The sequence below is a fragment of the Xyrauchen texanus genome, chromosome 25 (genome assembly GCF_025860055.1).
Source record: "Xyrauchen texanus isolate HMW12.3.18 chromosome 25, RBS_HiC_50CHRs, whole genome shotgun sequence".
NCBI classification, from domain to species: domain Eukaryota; kingdom Metazoa; phylum Chordata; class Actinopteri; order Cypriniformes; family Catostomidae; genus Xyrauchen; species Xyrauchen texanus.
The window spans coordinates 23,543,848-23,566,510 of record NC_068300.1 but is presented as its reverse complement, the minus strand read 5'-3'; the positions used below and the strand labels follow the sequence as shown (position 1 = coordinate 23,566,510).

General features: G+C 39.8%; 1 protein-coding gene across 1 annotated transcript in view; it reads right to left on the bottom strand.

The window, feature by feature from the left end:
• The window catches only part of LOC127618662 (intermembrane lipid transfer protein VPS13D-like), a 68,715-nt gene that overhangs the window by 7,798 nt on the left and 38,254 nt on the right, over positions 1-22,663 (bottom strand). Inside the window, exons 54-67 of the mRNA XM_052091241.1 lie at positions 16,008-16,243; positions 15,671-15,773; positions 15,128-15,285; positions 14,897-15,005; positions 14,622-14,792; positions 14,392-14,496; positions 13,999-14,148; positions 13,279-13,428; positions 13,093-13,189; positions 12,861-13,009; positions 12,159-12,293; positions 11,893-12,060; positions 3,445-3,577; positions 2,699-2,891 (exon numbers count right to left, since the gene is read on the bottom strand). Of these exons, the coding sequence (XP_051947201.1) occupies positions 2,699-2,891; positions 3,445-3,577; positions 11,893-12,060; positions 12,159-12,293; positions 12,861-13,009; positions 13,093-13,189; positions 13,279-13,428; positions 13,999-14,148; positions 14,392-14,496; positions 14,622-14,792; positions 14,897-15,005; positions 15,128-15,285; positions 15,671-15,773; positions 16,008-16,243 (2,057 nt within the window). The remainder of the gene's footprint in view (positions 1-2,698; positions 2,892-3,444; positions 3,578-11,892; positions 12,061-12,158; positions 12,294-12,860; positions 13,010-13,092; positions 13,190-13,278; positions 13,429-13,998; positions 14,149-14,391; positions 14,497-14,621; positions 14,793-14,896; positions 15,006-15,127; positions 15,286-15,670; positions 15,774-16,007; positions 16,244-22,663) is intronic.

Genomic DNA, 22,663 nt, shown 5'->3' with positions numbered 1-22,663 from the left:
AACAAATTTATTCACACACATTATATATTTTCCTGGATAATCGAAATACCTGACAGGTAGAGAATGCATGTATGTATATATATATATATATATATATATATATATATATATATATATATATACGTAACCACCATTCTATTTACCATCAGGCAAGAAAAATTACTTAAACAAATGAAGACATAAATACAATTATAAATGTAAAAATAATAATTATAATGACGATAATAATCACTGAAATATAAATCATGGTTTGAGGTGAATGCGTTTTTGTATTATTTTATACATTTTGTATTATTTTATATAGTTTGTTTTATTTTACAGGCTGCAGAGTTGCGTTCACAATAAACTGCTCTGTGGAAATAAAGTGAATTGATCTCAAAGCACCTCCTGAACTGAGATGCCTGAGGTCATTTGCAGCACTCATAAAAAAAAAAAAATCGGAAGGCAGAAACAAAGTGTGAGATCCTTAGATGCCCGTGTTCCACGAGACTGCACGCCTCCATATCAGCACATCATATATTCCCATATACGGCTTTTCTGTCATCTGTACTTAATAATATAATAAAGAGTGTTCCTTCAAATGTGTGTCTTTGTGTCTACAGGCAAATTATTTGTAGTATTAATTTGATAATAATAATAATTTAATAGATTAATGGGATAACGAGCAAAATATTGCCATGACATGATCAAAGGCATCTCTCTGACCATCATTGATGCAGAGATCATCCTCTGTTTGCTCAACCCGAATGTGCATTTCTCTCTATAAATTAACTAAATGTTCAGACAGTTACTTGCTGTTTTTTCAGACACATTCAGAATCATTACCGCTTTTGCCGGTGTCGCTACGGCTCGCTTCGTGTGTGCGCTTGTAAAATGTATATTTTAAAGGCTCATTATTTTGGTTTAGTATTTCTCTGTAATGTAGAACAGCAATGTTACTTATAACATTATCAGCCCTGGAACTCATTTTCTGATACTAGAGTTTATCCTAGATGCCTAAACACAGCCAATCACCAGCACTTTTAGATTTGGGCACATCTAGCATGCTACATGCTTATCACTGACGCTGACTAGATTAACCCCTTAGGTATCGAAGTTTGGTGCCGAACGACGAAGATATTTTTTGATACTCGATGGTTTAGAGGCAATTCGGTCAGTGCCTAAAATGTATTAAACTCGATACCCAGTCCTAGTTACAGATACTTTTAGATTATAAGAATGCACTAGTTGTTTGTTTATAATGGGTGGAAAACACATAACCATTGTTGTGTACAATTTTGTTGTCTTGATCAAATGCCACAAAAGTATTGCAAAAATGTACTGTTGAGGAATATAACAACAACAACAAAAAGATTTCCCAAAATGACAGTCAAATGCAAGTCAACAGGCAAACCACATATAAAGCCTGGGGTAATAGAAAATGCATGCTTTTCATACTGAACTGACAGCTAAGGTGGGATCAGGGTGCCTATTCAGTCAAAGTCTGAGTCCCTACTGCTGCCCTTGCCAACCCCCAGCAATTCTTTGCTTTTGTTTTGGGATTGTAATTGAGCTGCCTCTGGAAGGCTGCCTGCATTGCATAGTGCAGTTTGGAATGGTACGTGTGTGTGTGTGTGTGTGTGTGGGGTGGGGGGGGTGTGGGGGTTGTGTGGGAGGGTGAGTTCACTAGCAGGGCAGGAGAGCAAAAAGATTGTGTGGACACTTACACTATTCCTGAACTCGCTACAGTCTGCTTCTCATTTACTTGTTTATTTCCTGTTTGTGATCTAACAGGGCACGTATGTCACGAACTCCTGACCATCAAGAGAAAAACATCACTCCATAAACCTACAGCGGCATTAATTACCTTGTTTGCTAAAAAACTGTAAAAAATAGGAAATGTCATCCATGTTTCAGATGTGAATGGAAGGACTGCAATGGGAATCACTATGCCCAGTTGTTGATAAGTAGAAATGTTGATTGCAATGCTACCTGCGAGTGTGTTATTGAGAATGTGCAATAACCGGGTCAGACAGTGTCCGCTGTGACCCATAATTCCTGCACATTTTTGGTGTGAACTCTAGCTGAACTCTTGGCCACACTGTGGCAGGCACGCTCCAAATGTCTCTCCCTTAAACTCCCCCAGCTCTTCCCTGCACAGTTCACCAGCAGTTCCCTTCTCTGCACAGACATACACACACCTCCTCTCTCTATTCACAGGGAATGGCAAGAGGACAGGAAACTCATTCCTCCTCCAGTTGGAGCAGTAAAACCACAAACACTCTGTGCCACACATATACATAGGCAAATGAAGAACAAATGGCTTTACATACCAGACAGCCTGTGTAATATAACCTGCTTTTGGGCCCCCTCGTAAAACCTCAGGTAGTGCTTCTAGCTTTAGATGATGAGGTGGAGGTGAGACCCCGAAGGCTGGTCTTAAAACAGTGGGCAAGTTCTACAGAGCAGTTCTGGACTGTGGTTTGGATCATTAGCAGGTGTTCATTAGTGCAGAGCTCTACTAGCCACAAGCTAAACTCATCAAAAGGCAGGTAGGATTTATGGGAAACTACAGAGAGGTCACGCAGTCTCTGCAAAGATTTAAGCACTATAAAGACTGAACCATAGAGGGTGTTCTGAACACAGGGAGAGTAAGCCATGCACAAACCCTTGGCTGAACTATTCTCTTCAAGTTTAAAGAAGTTGAGCAGAAAAATACCTGTTGCTTAGACTGGCCATGTCTCGGACAGTTTGCGCTGTTTCAGAGGCAAAGTCCAGTGCTCCTGCCACAGGTTTGGTCACCGTGCCAACCAATCCCTTTCCCAGACCAGAGAAAAATCCACTGACACCCCCCTCAGTCTTCACTCCCTCCACAGTTGATGTGATGACACTGGTCAGACCACCAATGATGCCTAAGAGCATAGGATAAAATACCAAGTGGAGCAGGCTTCGTATAAGGACAAGGCACAGTAACAATAAACTGATAAAATGTTTTAAAATATTGAGTACTGGGGGCCTGGTTAGCTTAGCGAGTATTGACGCTGACTACCAACCCTGGAATCGCGAGTTCGAATCCAGGGAGTGCTAAGTGACTCCAAGCTGGTCTCCTGAGCAACCAAATTGGCCCGGTTGCTAGGGAGGGTAGAGTCACATGTTGTAACCTCCTCGTGGTTGCGATTAGTGGTTCTCACTCGCAATGGGTCACGTGGAAAGTTGCACGTGGATCGCGGAGTAGCATGAGCCTCCACATGCTATCTCCGTGGTGTCATGCACAACGAGCCACATGATAAGATGTGTGGATTGACTGTCTCAGAAACGGAGGCAACTGAGACTTGTCCTCCGCCACCCGGATTGAGGTGAGTAACCGTGCCACCACGAGGACCTACTAAGTAGTGGGAATTGGGCATTCCAAATTGGGAGAAAAGGGAAAAAAGTAAATATTGAGTATTAAATGTTCTTGTGTACCATGAGCAAGACCATGAACCCCTGCAACAAGGTGCTCTCCGCTGGTAGCTCCATGATAGCGAATGTATTCTCGTTCTGTCTGGTGGCGGTTGTCCATAGTCTTGCCCAATCCATCAGATAAGGTACCTGCAAACTGCACCGGCAGATAAACATAACAGTTAAAAAGTAATTTACAACTACCATGATGAGAAATGCTTATTGTATACCAGATAGAAGAACTATATTACCAAATCTTTGAATCTGTAATTCAGACAGTCAGTACATTTACATTTACATGTACATTTACAGTATAATTGGGATACAGCAAGTTTTTGCACACAGCAGGCATATTATAAAGCAGCACATGACCCTTTATAAATACAAAGTTCCTGATAATTTTATGTAAAATTCAAGGTAACTCTATTGCCCCCTTAAAATATGAAGTAGGCATGTCCCGATACACTTTTTCTGAGAACGAGTACAATTACTGATACTCGCCGATACAGAGTTCAAAACTCCATATCAAGAGATTATTTTATCATGAAAAATCATCAAAATGGTGTTTAAATAAATAAGTTAATTAAAACTTTAATCAAATGAAAATGTAACAATTAATTTTTTATCAAATTAAGTACTTGTATACAGAACCTCACAGCACAATCCAAAATACAGCATTGGAATTTCATTTTGTCAAATAAATTGCTCCATAACAGAGCATCTCAGATGTAAGTTATTACCAAAATATAACACAATTATAATTGATTTATTATTATTATTATTATTATTATTAGTAGTAATACAGTGAATATTACATAACTTTATAATAGTGATAGATTTGTCTTACTTTTTTTTTCATTCAATTTAGCTTTTATTTTGAAGCGTTTCTGTGTGATGACAGTAGCTTTTCAGTCTGAAAAAGATGGGCGCTACATGACTCAAAGTGATTATTAAACTGCAAAAGCCTACTATTTAATTAAATAAATATGTAATAGATATGTACGGAAGCGTATTGCATTCACTTGAGAAAAAAAAAATCTACTCTGTTTTTCTGAATTAACAAGTTAATTATCTCAGAATTACGAGATAATTTTTCATGGAAAAAAGTTTTTGCTCTGTTTTTCTGAATTAACGACTTAATTATCTCAGAATTACTGAGATAATTTTTCATGGAAAAAAAGTTTTTGCTCTGTTTTTCTGAATTAATCTGAATCTTAATTATCTCAGAATTACTGAGATAATTTTTCATTAAAAAAATATTTTGTTCTGTTTTTCTGAATTAATGAGATCCCTCAAAATCCTGCCAGGAGCTCTATTTTAGCTGGATTGCATGGAAGTAAACATGTCCCGCCTTTCAAGTTTAATCCGGTTTTATTTTACTTTGGGTCTGAGACATTGGGAGATACTACGGATTGCGTCATTGCCATCATTAATTTACTCAAAGATACTGAGAGCATGGATGCGCATGAATTTAAAGAGATATATTTTAAACTTGGCCTTCAATACAAAGACATTACTGTCTATGACATTTGTAATACTGTCATGGCTGAGACACGCTTTGATCTTCCAAAGGACACTAATCAAGCAAATGTACTTGCATTTAACACTAGAACTACTGGAATTCTATAACTACTAGAATGGCCATAGCGGTCATTCTGACCGTTCATACTAGACTGTACCAAATGTCATGTCATATTAACATTCGAAACTTCTATTGAGGTTTTAGAATGAAGCTTCTAATGTCTGTCGTCATATTTTATGGCGTCATCACCCTAAAAATGTATTGAATAAAATAGAATAATATGGATTAAATGGAGCCTAGCTTAACGCAGATAGTCCTACATAATACGATCTTTTTTGTAATATATAATAGTGCTAGACTATATAAATACATAGGCCTATATATATTATATATTAGCTGCTAGACTGCCCCGAAGGTGCATGCCTCGCTTTGTGTACAGCAAGTTTTTTCCACCACAGTGAAAATGGTTTTGAAAGTCTAAACGCCAACAAACATGGATTGAGGCGGAATATTTCGTTAGATAAAAACATGTTGTGAATTTTGGAAATTATTACATCTATCCTTTTTCAAAACATGTTGACTTTTGGACTTTACAACGCTCTGGAGTTATTGGAAATTGGAAACAATCCTATGCAGCCACCACTGGAATCAAAATCCATGAATAAATTAATCTGTTATATTAATAATAAACACCAGGGCATGAAATTTTAATTCTAATGAATGTGAAAATGTATTAGTTCATCGACAACCACAGAACTTGCTATTGTAGCTAATTACAGATACAATTTTGATTATTTATATTAAATTATTCTCTTTGTAAAATAAAAACAAATCAATACAATAGCTTATAAAAACATCACCAAAGTGTATTTCAATGCATAGTAAAAACCTTAGACATGTATGAAACACATATAGGCCTAACCCAAAATGGCCAAAGCGGTTAATAAAGAATATGAACATTCGATAAACTGTGGGAAAACTGATTTAGAAAGCAATATTTGTTTTACAGTGAGCAAAAATATCATGCTGTAAAACTATAATGAATATAGTATGCTGTAAAATCATTATGAACGAATTCTCCTAAAAGTGGGCTCACTTGAACAAAAAAGGGGGCCCCCTTTTAGGAAAATAATTTAATATAAATAATCAAATTTGTAATAAAACCGGATTAAACTTGAAAGGCGGGACATGTTTACTTCCATGCAATCCAGCTAAAATAGAGCTCCTGGCAGGATTTTGAGGGATCTCATTAATTCAGAAAAACAGAACAAAATATTTTTTTTAATGAAAAATGATCTCGTAATTCTGAGATAATTAAGTCGTTAATTCAGAAAAACAGAGCAAAAACTTTTTTCCATGAAAAATTATCTCGTAATTCTGAGATAATTAAGTCGTTAATTCAGAAAAACAGAGTAGATTTTTTTTTCTCAAGTGAATGCAATACGCTTCCATAGATATGTGCCTCATGTTACTAAGTGAATTTGCACTCTGGTCGCTGTCATCTGCTACAAATAGAGTGCTTGATGCTCATGGCTGTGTTTTTCCTGTATGAGCCAAGGAGGAGTTTTTAAAAGGTACGTGCAGTTTAGCCGGCGTCCGCACAACAGTGTCTCCACACATTCACTAGTGTTCTGCTCACAATAGAGGCACGCAGCACATGCAAAGTAAACTATATATTTATCTAATTAAATTTCAGCTTTTGCTGTTAAATAATCTCACTAGGACATTATGTGATTAGAATGTGTGAGCTGATTGTTTACGTAATGACATTCTTTTGTCAGATGGTATCGTTTTTTGGTTTCAAAGCATTTTTACAAGCATTCAACTACAAGTATATGAGTGTGGTTTTGGACCTGATTCCAATACCAGTATCTGTATTGGGACATCCCTATTACTGAGTTTTGTCACCACCACAGTAAAGCAAGAATGCATGTTAAGCATGTTCAACCAGACAGTGCACTGCAAATGTGTTTACCAAGCTGTCGAATCTGCGTATGTGTACTTGTATAAAGTATGTTTTTGGCATTTTAAGACAACATTTTAGTCTGACTGAAAGCCTCTACTGACTGTTAAAATGTCAGGCAATTGACCAGTGAAAAGCCCCCCACAGAATAGAGGACAGCTAAGGAGTGACCCTAAGTAGTGGACTGTCTACATTTGGACACATCAATGACTTATTGCAGACCTGTGTGTGGAGTGACTGATTTATGTCAGATTTAAAAAAAAAAAGAAATTATGTAGTTTGTGGTGCAAATTTCAATTTTCATTATTTAAAAAGTACCATGTTCCAGGCAATTGCAATTGCTCTCATTGTACAAACCTTTCCATTGCTGAAAAATGAGGACACACTCTGATTTTACAGATAACTGATTTTACACACCATCTCATCCAGCTGTCAAATATATCAGGCTGTAATTTGTCAAATGGGGTGGCTTTCCCCCCTCTTGGCACAGTTGACCTGACTTTGCCCATAGTGGGCGCCCCTCAGGTCCCCTGCAGGTGCCTCCTGGAAGTGAGTTTTGTATTACAGGCCCAGCAAGCTCCCTACTGGAGCTCAAACACTGTATAAACACAGGCACATTCTGTAGAACTCAAGCAAGAGTCAGGCATGAACTTGGGCTGACCCCTCCAAGCGAAGTCCCTTGTGAGTTCATCTGAAGGCCAGCTCAGATTCTCGGCTCCTCCTCCCTCCCTCCTCTATCTTAAAAAAAAAAAAAGCTTGGCTGTGAAATTATACCAATACATTTACCAGATATGAGTCTGGGGGAAGGAGAGGATCAGAACACTTTCAAGTTTATGGCCCCCCATGCCTCCTCTGCTTGAGCCATTAGCCCATCCTATCTGAACACAGGGCCCCTAGAGGTGTGCGAGAATGTGTTTGAGTATGTGTGAGAAAGACAGAAAGAGATGTAGAGAAATAAAACCCATTGTGTGCTTGTTATAAAGTGGGTGAAAAACTAGGGGAAAACTATAAGAGCTGGTAATAAAAATGAAATCCTCTTCTAAAGAGAACAATGCTCCATTGCACTGAGGGTCAGAGGTTGTCTTAAAGCAACCAACAGAAAGATGATATATCCTGGTTTAAGGCTCTCCGAGACATGTTTCAATGGAAACAGTGAAAAAGGCAAAAGCAGCTCAGAGATCAGGTAGAATTCACTAATGGAAAAATAAGTGTTATGCAGCAGTGATGTATGTTACTCGAAAATATATCTCTGGTATTTCTATATGAATGCAAATGTGAGTTTAAAACGTATTGGCATATAATGGCACTATTAAAACCCATAGGAAAATGTCCTAGGTACACACACGTTGCAGTCAATGGAGTTTGCTTAATTGAAATATCTATTCTGGCCCCCATAAAGGTAAAACTAACAACAAAGTATTCCAGAGGGATGCACACAATCCAAAATCAATTCTGGGTGGCCATTGACATAAGTTAAAAAACAACTTGTAATCTGAGCAAATACAATAAACATCACGATTTCTAGGCATCAAACCGAAAGCTCTCAATTGCCTTAAATATCTTTCATTAAAGTTTTTCCCCCCAAGCAGCATGACAAAGACTATTATATAGTTGGTGGTTGATTTTGGCAAAGTGTTTTTATTCAAGTTGCTGGAAGCTCTCCAGGGGGAGTAATAATATGTTTATACTCATGAAATTGAGTTAGTGGCAGCAGAAGCTGCCAACAGGCAGAGGATTTTCTTATTTTTCCAGAAATCTTAAGCATTTCTTCAGCAGCTCACCAGGTAATTTTAAGTGAACTGAAAAGCTATTACTACCAAAGATAAGCTGAAGAAAAGGAAATGGACTTCAGCTCCATCTGGCCTTTATTTTCAAAATTTAATTTACAGAGGGAGCCAAAACTATTGGCACCTTTGGTAAATATGAGCAAAGAAGGCTGTGAAATGAAATCTGCCTTGTTTATCCTTTTGATCTTTCATTTAAAAAGCAAATCACATCAATCTCTTAATTTAATTGAAGTAAAACAATTGAAACAGGGGAAATATCTCATTAAATAACTATTTTTCTCCAAAATGCATTAGCCATAATTATTGGCACCCTATTATTCAATACTTTGTGTAATCTCCCTTTGCCAATATAACAGCTCTGAGTCTTCTCTTATAATGCCTAATGAGGTTGGAGAAGACATGGCAAAGTATCCGATACCATTCCTCCATTCAGAATCTCTACAGATCCTTCAAATTCAGAGGTCCATGGTGGTGGACTCTCCTCTTCAGATCACCAAATACATTCTATATGAGGTTCAGGTCAGGGGACTGGGATGGCCATGGCAGAACTGTGATTTTGTAGTCAGTGAACCATTTTTGTGTTGATTTTTATGTTTGTTTTGGATTGTCCTGCTGGAAGTTCCAACCAGGGCCCATTGTAAGTTGAGTTTGTTGTTGAATGAGAGCAGAGGCTTTTTTGCTTGAAACCCTCACAAACACTTGTGGTGATGTAGGTGATGTATGATATATTTTTTGAGACTTTCTGACCCCCAAGACCCAACTAATTTCTGTGATTCTCCAGCTGTGATCCTTGGAGTTTCTTTGGCGAATTGAACCATACTCCTCACTGTGTGTGAAGACAATATAGACGCATACTTTTCCAGACCTTTCCAGGATATTTCCCCTCTTGTTTTACTTCAATTAAAGGTTCGATTTGTGAGAATTATTTGAATGAAAGATCAAAAGGATAAACAATGCAGGTGTTTTTTTTTCACAGCCTTCTTTGCTCGTATTTTCCAAGGGTGCCAATATTTTTGGGCACCACTGTAAATGTACCCAGTATGATGTAAAAATAACCGAACACAGAGAACTTGCTGCATTAAGCCAAAGTCTTTCTAGCAAGTCAGTCCACTGTTGGCCATCTTTGAAACACTCTAAAAGAATGAAACCTCAAAAACGGTTGGTCAAGATTACGATTAAAGAACATACTTCAAATCAGCAGAAAAATCTGACAACACTGCAATCATAAATTGTGCTTCTTTACATCAGATAACACACACAAAAAAAAAAAAAAACAGCTTGTATAGCTAATACACATGCGTGTTCTAGAGTTGATTGACAGGCGATGTCTATATCTAAATGGTGATTGATACATTTACCTCTAAGGCGGAACTTCCTTTCTATATCTGTTGACTGTAGGGCGTTTTTAATTTCTCCCATTCGTTTTAATAAATGTTGCCTGTCTCTGGCTCAGCTTGCTTATCCAAGTGAGCTTTAAAGAGATATTATTTAAAAAAAAAAAAAAAAAAAACAGTCAATAAAAATGTCCTGGTAATATTTAACCCCAAATCAATACATAGAAATATGAAAATATATTTTGAGTAAAGAAAATAAAGCCTATATTTAGGACCATAAAGATTTTTTGCATTGTGCCATAATTTTCAGGTAATTTAAACACATTTTACCCCTCAGTTTTCTTTACTGCAATGCATCTGAATGTTTAACTTTTACTATTCCCATTTTTTTCAATGATGACTCTCATTACTGTAATACAGTAATGTTTGACTTTATTACATGGGGAAAAAACTTTTTTAACAATGATTTTTAAATTCAAAACAGGGAAACGGAAAGGCTGCTATGATGTACAGTATAAATACTTAACAGTTATAAAGAATATAAAAAATGTTCACAGTGTGGTTAAGATAATATCATAATGACTATCTTTTTTCGCATTGCGGTAATAAGAATTGTATGTCCATACATGTCATGGTCATGTCATTCTGCCTAACATCTCCTTTTGTGTTCCACGGAAGAAAGAAAGTCATTCTAAACAACATGAGGCTGAGTAAATGATGACAGGATTAAAGTTTTTGGATCAAATATTCCTTTAATCATGAGTGTGTTAATTAAATCAGCTCCACTAAACTTGACTAAAAACAACAATGAGTAAAGCAGTGAGAGACCTCAAAAGCAAAGTGTCTAAGGAAATGAGAAATGGTCAAGTGTTACTGGTAAGTCTTGCTGATTGGAACCTGTTGAGCATGAGCATGGCCAGAGCAGCTAGAAGGAAAGTAAATGAGAGCAGACAGAGGGAAAAACACAAAGGGCTATCTCAAAGCAAGCTGGCTGCCACTGATGTGCCATGGTGTGATGGTCTGTCAGACAGACATTCTAAGAGCTGGCTGCAGTACATGAAGAAGAGGCTGGGGTAAGAGCTTAGGTCTGACCACACAAATTGTGCTGCAGTAGTAAAATGCCATCTGCAACCACATACGTGCAAACACACCTGCACACCAGAGTCATGAGAAAATAAGCTGTTTAAGCTCATCAATCAGAGTCCATCTGCTCAACCTCAACACTGAGATCTGCATACATTTCTTAAAACCATCATAGGAAATTTGCAGGGATGATTTTCAATTTATGCTGACTAGAAGTAAACAACTAAACCCCAGTATTCTGTTTGCACAATGTGGTAAACATGCAGAAACCTGCCTTTTTACACAGAGACCAAAACTAATAAACACTCTGAATATTTTCACCTCTTCAATGCATATTAGAACAGAAATCACCTCAGATTGCTCTGCTGTTTAACATCATATGCATCTGACCTTCAAAGCTGTTACCATTCTTTTCCTGGAAATCATCATCAATTGACACGTGGCTCATTCTAGTGCTCTGCTTGGATGGGTCTTCAAAAATGTATTCAATAATAAGTCTGTGAAATAAACAACTTCAGCTTCTAATTTACATTTGAACAGACCTCATCACAGAGGACAGTATGTTCTCATTTTTTCTCATTATGACTTGGCCTTGCACTAAATTACTCCCTTTCTTGTGGTTACTGCTGTGGTACTTTGCAGCTGAACAGATGGACTTATTCATACTCCGACTGATTTGGGAATAATTTGTCAAATATCTCTGAGACACTACAGCGATGGAGAATTATGCATTGTGAAACATGGATCTGTGATATTCATCAGTAAAAAAGTGAATTTTGCTACCTTGGCAGCAGAGTTGGAAACACCATGCGTGACACTGCGGATGAGTCCTCCAACGTTGCCGTACTTGATGAGTTCATTCATACCCTCTGTGACGTCATTCAATAGGCCCATTGGGTTGCCCAGAAAGTCCACTGAACCCAGGATCTGAGCTGCCTGACTGATTAGCTCCTAAATGGACAAGAGTTCATGAAATCACAGTGGTGATGAAGACATTGACAACTTACACTTCAAAATAAAAGAAAATATAACTAAGGAATGTTTCCTACCTCTCTAAAGTGCTTAAGAATGTCATTGATTATCATCTCCTGCGTCTCATAGGGGTGGACCCGAGTGTAGGGGTACATGTTAATGACTGCATCTTCAAACCGAATGAGTGGGAACCCCAGGGTTCCTTTCAAGGCCTGTGCAGAACACAAATGACACACAATTATGTTACAGACCAACATATAATAACAGATTAATTTGGAAAACTTCAGACAACAGGATTTCAATAAAGTATATTTTAAGTCTATAAAACTGTAACTGTAACCAATGTTTCTAACCACTAACCACAATTATTTTTCACAAACTGTGATAACGCAGTTCCACCTCTTTTAAAAATAAATAAATAAAATTTGGGTACGTTTCTAACATTATTATTTTACCCTGGCCTTAAAAAAAAATAAAAATGTCCCCAAAGATACAATGGGGTTTCAATTACAGCTTATGAGGGAGTGACAGTCTTTCTCTCTTCTGACTGCTGTAATCCAGCTTGCTCTACTTTGTTCCTCTTTTGGAAAGTCATGGAAACTTAATAATGGATTGTTGGAGCAAATGGGAATCCAAAAAACAATTTGCTGTGGTCTCTCATTTACGTCTCCAAAAGTTTACCCTGCTATAAATTACTTCCACGTTCCAAACCCTGGAACTGTTAAAGGATCCATTAAGCACTGTTAGCACTGCAGTTGTTTCTACTAAGGCTCTCGTACCTTGAGATCAGGGGGCAACTTATGAGAGGTGAAGACACTCAGCTTGACCTGAGGAAGACTAATCTTTAAGTTCTCAAAATAATAGCGTTTTGGTGTTCCAGCATCTTCACTGGCTTTCTCGTAGAGGTTCTCATCCAGCTTCTCCACCTCTGAAACACAAAATAATTTACTTGTCAGTGTATCATGAACTACATTTCCCATTATGCACACCAGGGGGATACCAGCTACACACCTCCCTCTGTCTGCCCATAGCCAAAGAATGTGAGTAGCTTCAACAAGAGCTTTTCCTCAATGATGACAGTATATCGGCGAGCTGTGACCATCAGGTGCTGTAGGGTAGAGAGTGCAATTTATAATCAAACTCCTGTAGTCAAAGCACTCTGTTGAGGTGGAGGCAATGGTTCAGTGGTGATTTTACCTTAAAAAGGTCTGTGAACATAAGGCTGCTGGGCACTTTAACGGCATTGACCTGCAGAGCAGGGCCTGAGTCCACTGCATTGCTTTCAATGGAGACTGGAGTCACACACAGCATAACAGGGTGAGTGGTACCCAGGAGCTGGTTATCCACCTGAGATAGAGGAGAGAGTAAAGACACATCTGTCAGAATGTATTTATTTATTTAATTAGAATGCAGTGGAAATGGTATAGGACTGCACACTATTTATAGGGGTACAGGGTGATCTGCTTTTGCTGATGACCAACACTTTTGCCAATATTACTTGCAAAGGTTGGTAATTTGCAAAGGTTGGTAATTCAATGATTGTGTTTGGAGCGTTTAAGCCAAGCACACACACATTACATGAATCAAGCTTGTCACCTTTATTGTTGAAGACTAGTCTGTGACAAGCCTCAGATTCCAGCACATGCCCATTGCAGATGGTCTTGTAGTGTGCACACTTTTGAGGCAGGCTACATCTAGTGCCAAATGCTACAACCAGTTTTTTTTGGAGTGTGTGTGTTTGAAATCTATTTGTGTTCAAAATCTGTCCGTCAAGTCGTCAGGTGTGTGCACTGTCACGCCAAACAATAATTTAAAAACATGTTTGTTGACATTATTATGAATAAACTCTCCCGTTGCGCAGACTTTCAGTCTTGTAGTGTGCAATTGGCTGTACAGTTATGCTTTCTTGTTGCTTACCTGAATGTCTATTACTGTAAGTTCCAACACCTGGCTGGCAGCAGTGTGGGTAAAGTGCACATCAATGCCAGACAGGGTGGCAAACACCAACTCTTCAGGGAGTTTATTGACCAATGACAGGCCCACTCCCTCATCCAGGTTCACCAACACCTACACACAAGGGCAGAATTAGGAGGTTAACGTCTTAAGACAAATAACCTATTTAATTACAATACACTAAGCACTACTATTATGATTAGCAATACTTGTTTTAAACACAACTGCAATTACAACTTGTTCAGTGTATATTAAGACACAACCATGTGTTAATTTGTTTTTATGTTCACATGGATACACAAAAATTTTTAAATTCTACATAAAATGATGCTGGATGAACAAACACAATGTTTTTACCTCCAGCTCCTCATCAGGAACTTTCATCTGAACAGATTCTTTATTCAGGACTTCCTCTGTGCTGGGAGAGGGTCTATTCATGCGCCGTTGGTTGAAGTCACTGATCTGAAATGAGGTATGCAGCTTCTCAAATTTGAAAGTGTAAAAGAAAGATAGGAACTGATTCCATTTCAGATGACCTGACGTGGGTATAATTGTTCAATAACAATGAACCAGGAGGGGTGTCTTACCTGTAGTACTCGTGTGGGCCCATCAGGCAGTACCTGCACAGACAGTATCCCTGAGCCAGGTCTCATTTTTTGGTTGATAAACTGTTGCGCTGGGGTCGGTTCCAAAACACCAGAGTCTGGACCCAGTACCACTTGGGCACCATCATACAGCCCAGATACTCCACCCCTCACCTAAAACAACACATACCACAATTATTTCAAGAGCCACAGATACTTCAAAACTGGAAATAGAAATTGAAGAGTGGAAAAAAAAAAAATTATGTAAGAAAAAAGACCTGAACGACTAGTCTGGGTAAACCACAGGTCAACATGCCAGAGCTGAAGTGCCATGTCTGAGTGGTGCTGCGGCGTTTGTCTGGCCGTCTTAACATCAGAGGCTCATAGCTAAAGAAAAAGAAATGCAGGAGGTGAGAAATTACACCCATAATCTTCTCTCTATGGGGATAAGAAGCTTCAATTAGAAAGGATAAGTTGTCCTCTGTTGTCCCATGGAGTGTTTAGATAACCTGTTGTCAGTTACGGCGGCCAGTCCAGCAATGTCAAGCACTAAAGATGAACTTAGGGGTCTTGGCTGGGAAGGTTTACTCTGAGGAGGAGATGAGCCCTCATGACATAGAATTCCTGCTCCTGTCATCCGCCACAGCTGGGAGCGCTTGCCAGGCTCCTAAACAGATATGGGAATGTGATGAGCTTTCAGAATAAACAATAATATTCACCCGATAAAATTCTGTGAGATTGTATTACCCCAGTACTATGCTTAAAGGAATAGTTCACCCAAAAATGAAAACATTTTAGACTTTCATTTTGCTCTATACCAGCATGACGTTTTTTTCTTTCATGCAAGATACAAACAAGATGCAATTAAACTGAAAGGTGACTAAGGCTAACATTCTGCCTACCATCTCCTTCTGTGTTTCACAGAGAAAGTAACATGGGCTTGGAATGACACGGGGAAAGTAAATGATGGAAGAATTTTAATTTTTGGGTGCACAAACCCTTAAATGTTATTCTTGAAACTGGCAGATTCAAGGCTAAAAATGTGAGCAGACCTTTTTCTTCAGTATGACTCTCTGAGTTTTTGTCTCCACATCCAGAACCAGTTCAGAAAAATTGACTGCCCGCTTCTTCCCCACTGGCCTCTTTCCAGCATCTCTGTAATCAAATTAAAGTGTCAGCCTCAAGTGTCTCTTTACTCATATTTATAGACACAGCAGCTTGAAGAGGCAATATGTGGCAGCTAGTGGAAAGTTTCACATTCAGTTTAACGTTAGTCAAATTACTTTCTGTGAATAGAATGTCACAAATTTTCTGAACAGATTTCACAAAATTAGTGAACTACAGATTTTCAGCATAAGATGGCATGGAGAGGGCTGGTGGAGAACTTACTCTGAAAATGTGAAGGATGCCGCAATGTAGATAAAGTTCTCATAGTAGAGCTTGTTGTATTCTCTGAAGAAGTTCATGTCAGCAGTGACCTCTGATGATCCGGCTCCTTTCACAATGAGAGTGAGGTATGGGGGCAGTATGGGTTCATCACAGGCATAGTCCAGCACTGCACCAGCTTTTACCTCCGTGCGCAGCCTGATATCAGCCACCCCATGTTGCCAGAACTGGATAGGCACCTGCAGTAGAGAGGACAGTGAGAAAATGAGCAAATGCTACAATTAGATCACATATAAGATCATATAAAATTATTGCTGATCTGTCAAAGTAATGTTTTTATATTTACAATTATTTTACAAGTTCAGACCCATTAAGACTCCAATAAAACAGAAAGTTGTGCATCCGCATCTCACATTTTATTAGTCATTTATGTAGGGAAAAATAAAGGGAAAAACATGTGGTGACAGAATCACTATGCATTACAATCAGCATTTGTGATGATATGCAGCTGAGTGCAATTGCAGATGAGATTGCAGATGTCATGTTGGATCCTTTTTTCCCATTCCCAAAACGTGAACAATTTACTCAGCAGAGTCCCGACAGTCAAGTGACTAATGACCTCCTGCTGGCAGACGCTCTCTCTACACCTGGCTGGCGATTGTGTTAATGAGGCTCACACCTGAACAATTAGTATGATGCCAGCTTTTGCCAGGCAAAAAAACCCCTGAGCACATCTTAAGCCGCTGCCCAATAGCTCTGGGGAAAACCAATAACACTGTTGGCATGATCAGTGGCTGTATTACAGAAACATTCTAACTCTAGAATCTTATTTGTAAGTAATCATGGTGATTTTTCAGTTAGAATCCAAATAATTTCTATTCAACTTCTCAGACCTTAACTTTAGGATTACAATGTATGGAAAGTACAGATATATGGACCCAGATCTTTAAGACCATCACAGGGACAATCTGGTCTGTCATCACAAGCTACCAGAAGTCAAAACCCTCAATGCTACCATTAGCTTGATTTAGACAATTGCAACAGCTACAATACTTCTCAACAAAGCACATGCCTGACAGCTGACCTAGTCAAACACCTAGTCTTCGCCAATAATGTATGTTGAAAAAACTCTCTCACACCTGAAATTTTGGTGTCAGAGACTGCATAGTATATGCTAGAGTCATGTTGGAGCTCCCAGTACCTTGGGAAGAGTGCATGGAAGAGGAAAAGATATGTGGATATGCCAAAGATAAGGCTGGAGAGTGAGGTGTTGCCAGTCTGGGGCAGTTTAACTGTAAAACTTACTCTGCACTCAGAATCAGGGGAGAAAACCATCCACAGAATCACAAAGACTGCAGAAAAAGCCTATAGGTGGATCAACAAAGCGGATTCGTGTGACAAGCTTTCTAGGGTTTGATCAACCTCTGCTAAGTATTAAGGACAAGGGTGTCTCATGTTGAAAGACCTGAAACACCTGAGGACTCAGAGCTGAACTGAGAAAGAAAAACCACCTGCTGCAGAGCTGTCAGGTGTAAATTCAATGCTTGAGAGATGAATCGACTGATAAAGTCATGCCAGGGGGAGTAAAAGAGCCATTTTGTACAACAAAAGCTTTATTTCCGCCTTTTGTAATAGCTATAATGGTGTCTCGCTCAGTAAATTTAAAACCACCGATGGATTGTATGACAGGAAAACTGGCTTAGGGGTCGAGGAAAGGTGACAAACCAAATCAAACCCCAAATGATGGTAATATGGTTTACAGGTAAACTCTGTATGTAGAATGTACTTTATTTTGCTCAGCCAATTCTTGAATTAATACAAGGGGATAGTACTCAACAGGCAGTCAGTGAACCATCTTTTTGTGACCTGTGTGATGTTTTCATAAGAATTTAGTAAATTTTTTAGGTAATGTATGGTAATTCTCAGTAGCTCTATTACTGTATTATCATAGAGAAAAAATTAATAGCAAACAGATGTAAAGAATTAATTGAACGCGAAGACACTATAAATGTGATTATTGGCTACTTTGTTACGAGTGCTGTGAAAGTTTGTGCATGCTCAGTCAAACATACACTCTCCAAGTCTCTCTTCCACACCCACTCGTCACTACCCCAGTGCGAGCTGGCAGGTGTCAGGTGACAACCCGTTTAAAGAGCTCAAGAGAGATGAACAGGAATAACAGAAAAAGGTTTATCTTGAATAATGGCACTGAGACATATTCTCCCAAAATCTTAATTTTTTTGTGATTTGCATTAATTACAATAAACAAATAAAAAAACAACTAAAAGAGGTTAATCATGGATAGTAATGATTTCTCATTAAAGCACTTCTGGCACTAGTACATTGTTTTCAAGGGTACCTCAAGTGCATTTGTGTGTGTGTGTGTTAACACTAGGTAGCTTGATGATCTTTGACAGTGACAACAGAATCATATGACAGCAAATTATATTGGCTTTCTATTTATGGCAATAAATGTTGACATTTCAAAAAAAAAATAAAAAATGTTGTAATTTTTAGTGTGGGGCATTCTGCTGCAGTAAAAGCGTGGATCTTTGACCAAAAACAAACATAAACTATTCAAAATTTTTGTGTCAGATTCAAAAATTTGAATACATTTAAGTATGACCTTTTTTTCCCCAGCTGGTACACAGTATTGTATACCATGACATATGGTATACAACACACACACACACACACACACACACACACACACACACACACACACACACACACACACACACACACACACACACAAACAAACACACCGTTCAGCCACAACATTAAATCCACCAGCCTAATATTGTGTAGGTCCCCATCGTGCCACCATGTGTCAAGTCAAGAGGTATTTATTGTCGTTTCAACCATATACAGTTAGTACAGTACTCAGCGAAACGAGACAACGTTCCTCCAGGACCATGGTGCTACATAAAAACAACATAGGACAAACACAGGACCACATGAGTCTACACAACTAAATAAAATACCTATATAAAATACCTATATATACCTATATAAAGTGCAAACATGTGCAAAAAGTACGTGACAGTACAAGACATTTCCGACAATGAACAGGACAATAGGCACAGTGAGAGACAGTGCAGCGCCGACCAGTACACAGTAGTGCAAAAAGATGACAGTTTCTAAAAATTTAAACATAACATACTATGAGACAGTGTTCTATGCACATAGCAGTTATTGAGGTAGCAGCCAGTTATAAATTGACAGTAATTAAAGTTCAACTCAGGACACGTGTGTGTGTGTGTGTCAAACCAGTCTCTGAGTATTGAGCAGTCTGATGGCTTGGGGGAAGAAGCTGTTACACAGTCTGGCCGTGAGGGCCCGAATGCTTCGGTACCTCTTGCCAGATGGCAGGAGGGTAAAGAGTTTGTGTGAGGGGTTTGTGGGGTCATCCACAATGCTGGTTGCTTTGCGGATACAGTGTTTTTTTTAAATGTCTTTGATGGAGGGAATAGAGACCCCGATGATCTTCTCAGCTGTCCTATACAGGGCTTTGCGGTCTGTAATGATGCAAGTCTCAAGCCAGGCAGTGAAGCAGCTGCTCAGGATGCTCTCAAAAGTCCCTCTATAGAATGTAGTGAGTATGGGGGGGGGGTGGGAGATGTGCTTTCCTCAGCCTTCGAAGAAAGTAGAGACGCTGCTGGGCTTTCTTGGTGATTGAGCTGGTGTTGAGGGACCAGGTGAGGTTCTCCGCCAGGTGAACACCAAGGAATTTGGTGCTCTTGACGATCTCCACAGAGGAGCCGTCGATGTTCAGTGGAGAGTGTTCACCTTGTGCTCTCCTAAAGTCAACAACCATCTCTTTTGTTTTGTCCACATTCAGGGACAGGTTGTTGGCTCTACACCAGTCCGTACCAAAACTGCACCAACCCGCATCTCAGAATGCTATTCTTCTCACAACAATTGTACAGAGCGGTTATCTGAGATACCATAGACTTTGTCAGTTTGAATCACTCTGGCCATTCTCTGTTGACCTCTCTCATCAACAAGGCATTTCCGTCAAAAGCGTAACACTGAGGCCGTGATTAGTTCCCGCCTAACACATCCACTAATTTTGGGTACTAATTGGCAGGCTTTTCCCAAATTGTTAAAGGGGTTGTGTGTGGATGGGTCCTGTAATACAGTGGGACGGTGTGGGGTGTGCAATGCGGAGCCAGGGCCATCTACGTCAGTTCCGTGTCAAGATGACGTAAGGGAGGGGGAAGCCTCGGCTTCCCCAGCACTTAGGGTAATTCCCACTGGGGATTTCCCTCTGGCGCAGACACAAGATGAGACTCTTAAGCTTTCGTTTGACCAAGTGAAAGTAATAGATGGTCAAGGCCTTCAGCCACACATTGCACTCACATATCCATATTTCTCAATTATAAATTTTCAGTTTTGCTTCTGGTGGACTACGCAACGTGATACCCGGAAGCAGTGCCTCTTCGCAATATCTCAGCATGTAGTGTTGCAGAGGCACTCTTCAGAATAATCTCCAGAGTGGGGATTCCGAAAGAAATCCTCACTAACCTGGGCACTATTTTACATGTCACACTATGCAAGCTGCACAAATTATTAGGTATTAAATTGATTCGGACAAGCGTGTACCATCCACAAATGGACGGCTTGGTTGAACAATTTAATAAGACCTTAAAAAATATGATTCATAAGTTCGTGCATGAAGATGCTCGGAATTGGGATAGGTGGCTCGAACCCCTGTTATTAGCAGTACGAGTTGTCCCGTAAGCCTCCACCGGGTTTTCCACATGTGAATTATTATATGGGTGTGGATGCCGGGTCATGATCAAGTGCCCTTCCAGAGAGAGTGAAAGCGGTAAGGGCACTTACACCTGAGCTAAATTATGCACAATTATGTTAGAAACACCTGTTTCTAATTCCAGTGAGCATGGGGAGAGTGGCATAAAAGCAGCCAAACAACAAGCAGACCAGGAAGAGAGCCTGGGTCCAGAAAGTTATTATTGTGAAGCTGAAAAGTTAATTATTGTGAATCTGAAAAGTTTATTATTGTGAAGCTGAAGAGACTATTGTGTGACGCTGTGAGCGCTGAAGTGTGGTCATTAAAATCCTTACCTGTGAGTGGAGCAACCTGCCTGTTGCTCCTTACCAAACACCCTCACAGGGCGTAAGCCCCATGGCGTGTTAGACATCATGAAGGAAAATTGGGAGGAGGGACCTTCACAAACCAAAAATGTTATTCAATACGTTCTTAACCTGAGAGCAAATCTCAACACACAGAACGTCAGTCCCGGCTGTATAACATGGGAACTTGGCTATGGGAATTTGCACTGGGAGATAAAGTACTTGTATTACTGCCCACATCTAGCTCTAAATTAGTCTCAAAGTGGCATGGCGAGTTGGTGGAGTTGATTATGAGGTAGTGCGTATGGATAGGGGTGGGGCTCATCAAATTTAGCACCTCAACCTACTAAAACCATGGAGAGAGTTGACCGTAGTTCTGAAGAGGGTGGAGCTCCTCCCGGAGGAGAGTCTAAAAGCCAATCAGTTCACCCTGGTTCCTTGCGGAGACCACCTCTCGGCATCACAACGTACGGAGGTTGCAAGGTTGCAAAATAAAGTTCTCGCCTATCCCTGGCCACACTAATTTCATAAAACACCACATCGAGACATCCCCAGTAGTAGTGGTACGTAGTCATCCCTACCGGTTTGTTTGGGGTTCAGCAAACCGCCTCAGACCGCACGCTGCATATACTGCTGCTTATTTGGATGATATCATTATTTACAATAATGATTGGCAGCGGCATATGTAGAATCTGAGGACGGTTTTGAGGTCACTGCGACAAGCGAGGATCACAGCAAGCATGAAAAATTGTGCAATTGGATGGGTGGAGGTACCGTATCTGGGGTTCCACTTGGGTCATGGGCAGGTGCGACCTGAAATTGATAAAACCACAGCAATTGCGACCTGTCCGAGACCCGAGACCCAAGACCAAAAAGGAAGTGAGACAGTTTCTAGGGTTGGCCGGCTACTATCGAATGTTTGTGCCTAATTTTTCAAACTCAACGGTCCGCTGACAGATCTCACTAAAAAGGGAGTCCCAAACCCAGTCCAGTGGACTGGAGTCATGCCAACAAGCTTTCACGAAGGTAAAAGCTGCACTTTGTGGCAGGGTTCTACTGCATTCCCCTGATTTCTCTCTCCCTTTTGTTTTTACAGATGGACACATCGGACAGGGGCTGGGTGCTGTTCTGTCCCAAGAGGTGGAGGATCACCCGGTGCTGTACATTAGTCGAAAGCTCTTTATGAGAGATGAAATACAGCAACACAGAGGAGTATTTGGCCATCAAGTGGGTGGTCCTCACTCTCCGCTACTATTTGTTGGGATGAGCATTCACCCTCTGTTTGGACCACGCCCCGCTCCAATGGCTCCACCGCTTGAAGGATGCCAACGCACGGATCACCCGTTGGCGTATGGCACTCCTGCCATTTAAGTTCGAAGTGGTCCACATATGGCTGTCACGGACTTCCTCTCCAGAAAAGTGTGGGGGCACCTGAGCTGAATTGTGACTAATTACCATCTCTATGTTCACAGTGAGAGTCGGGGTAGATAAAAGACGGCCAGTTTACAGAGTGAAGACAGAGACAGATGGACCAGTATCTTCATGTCTGTCCCCTGAGAGAA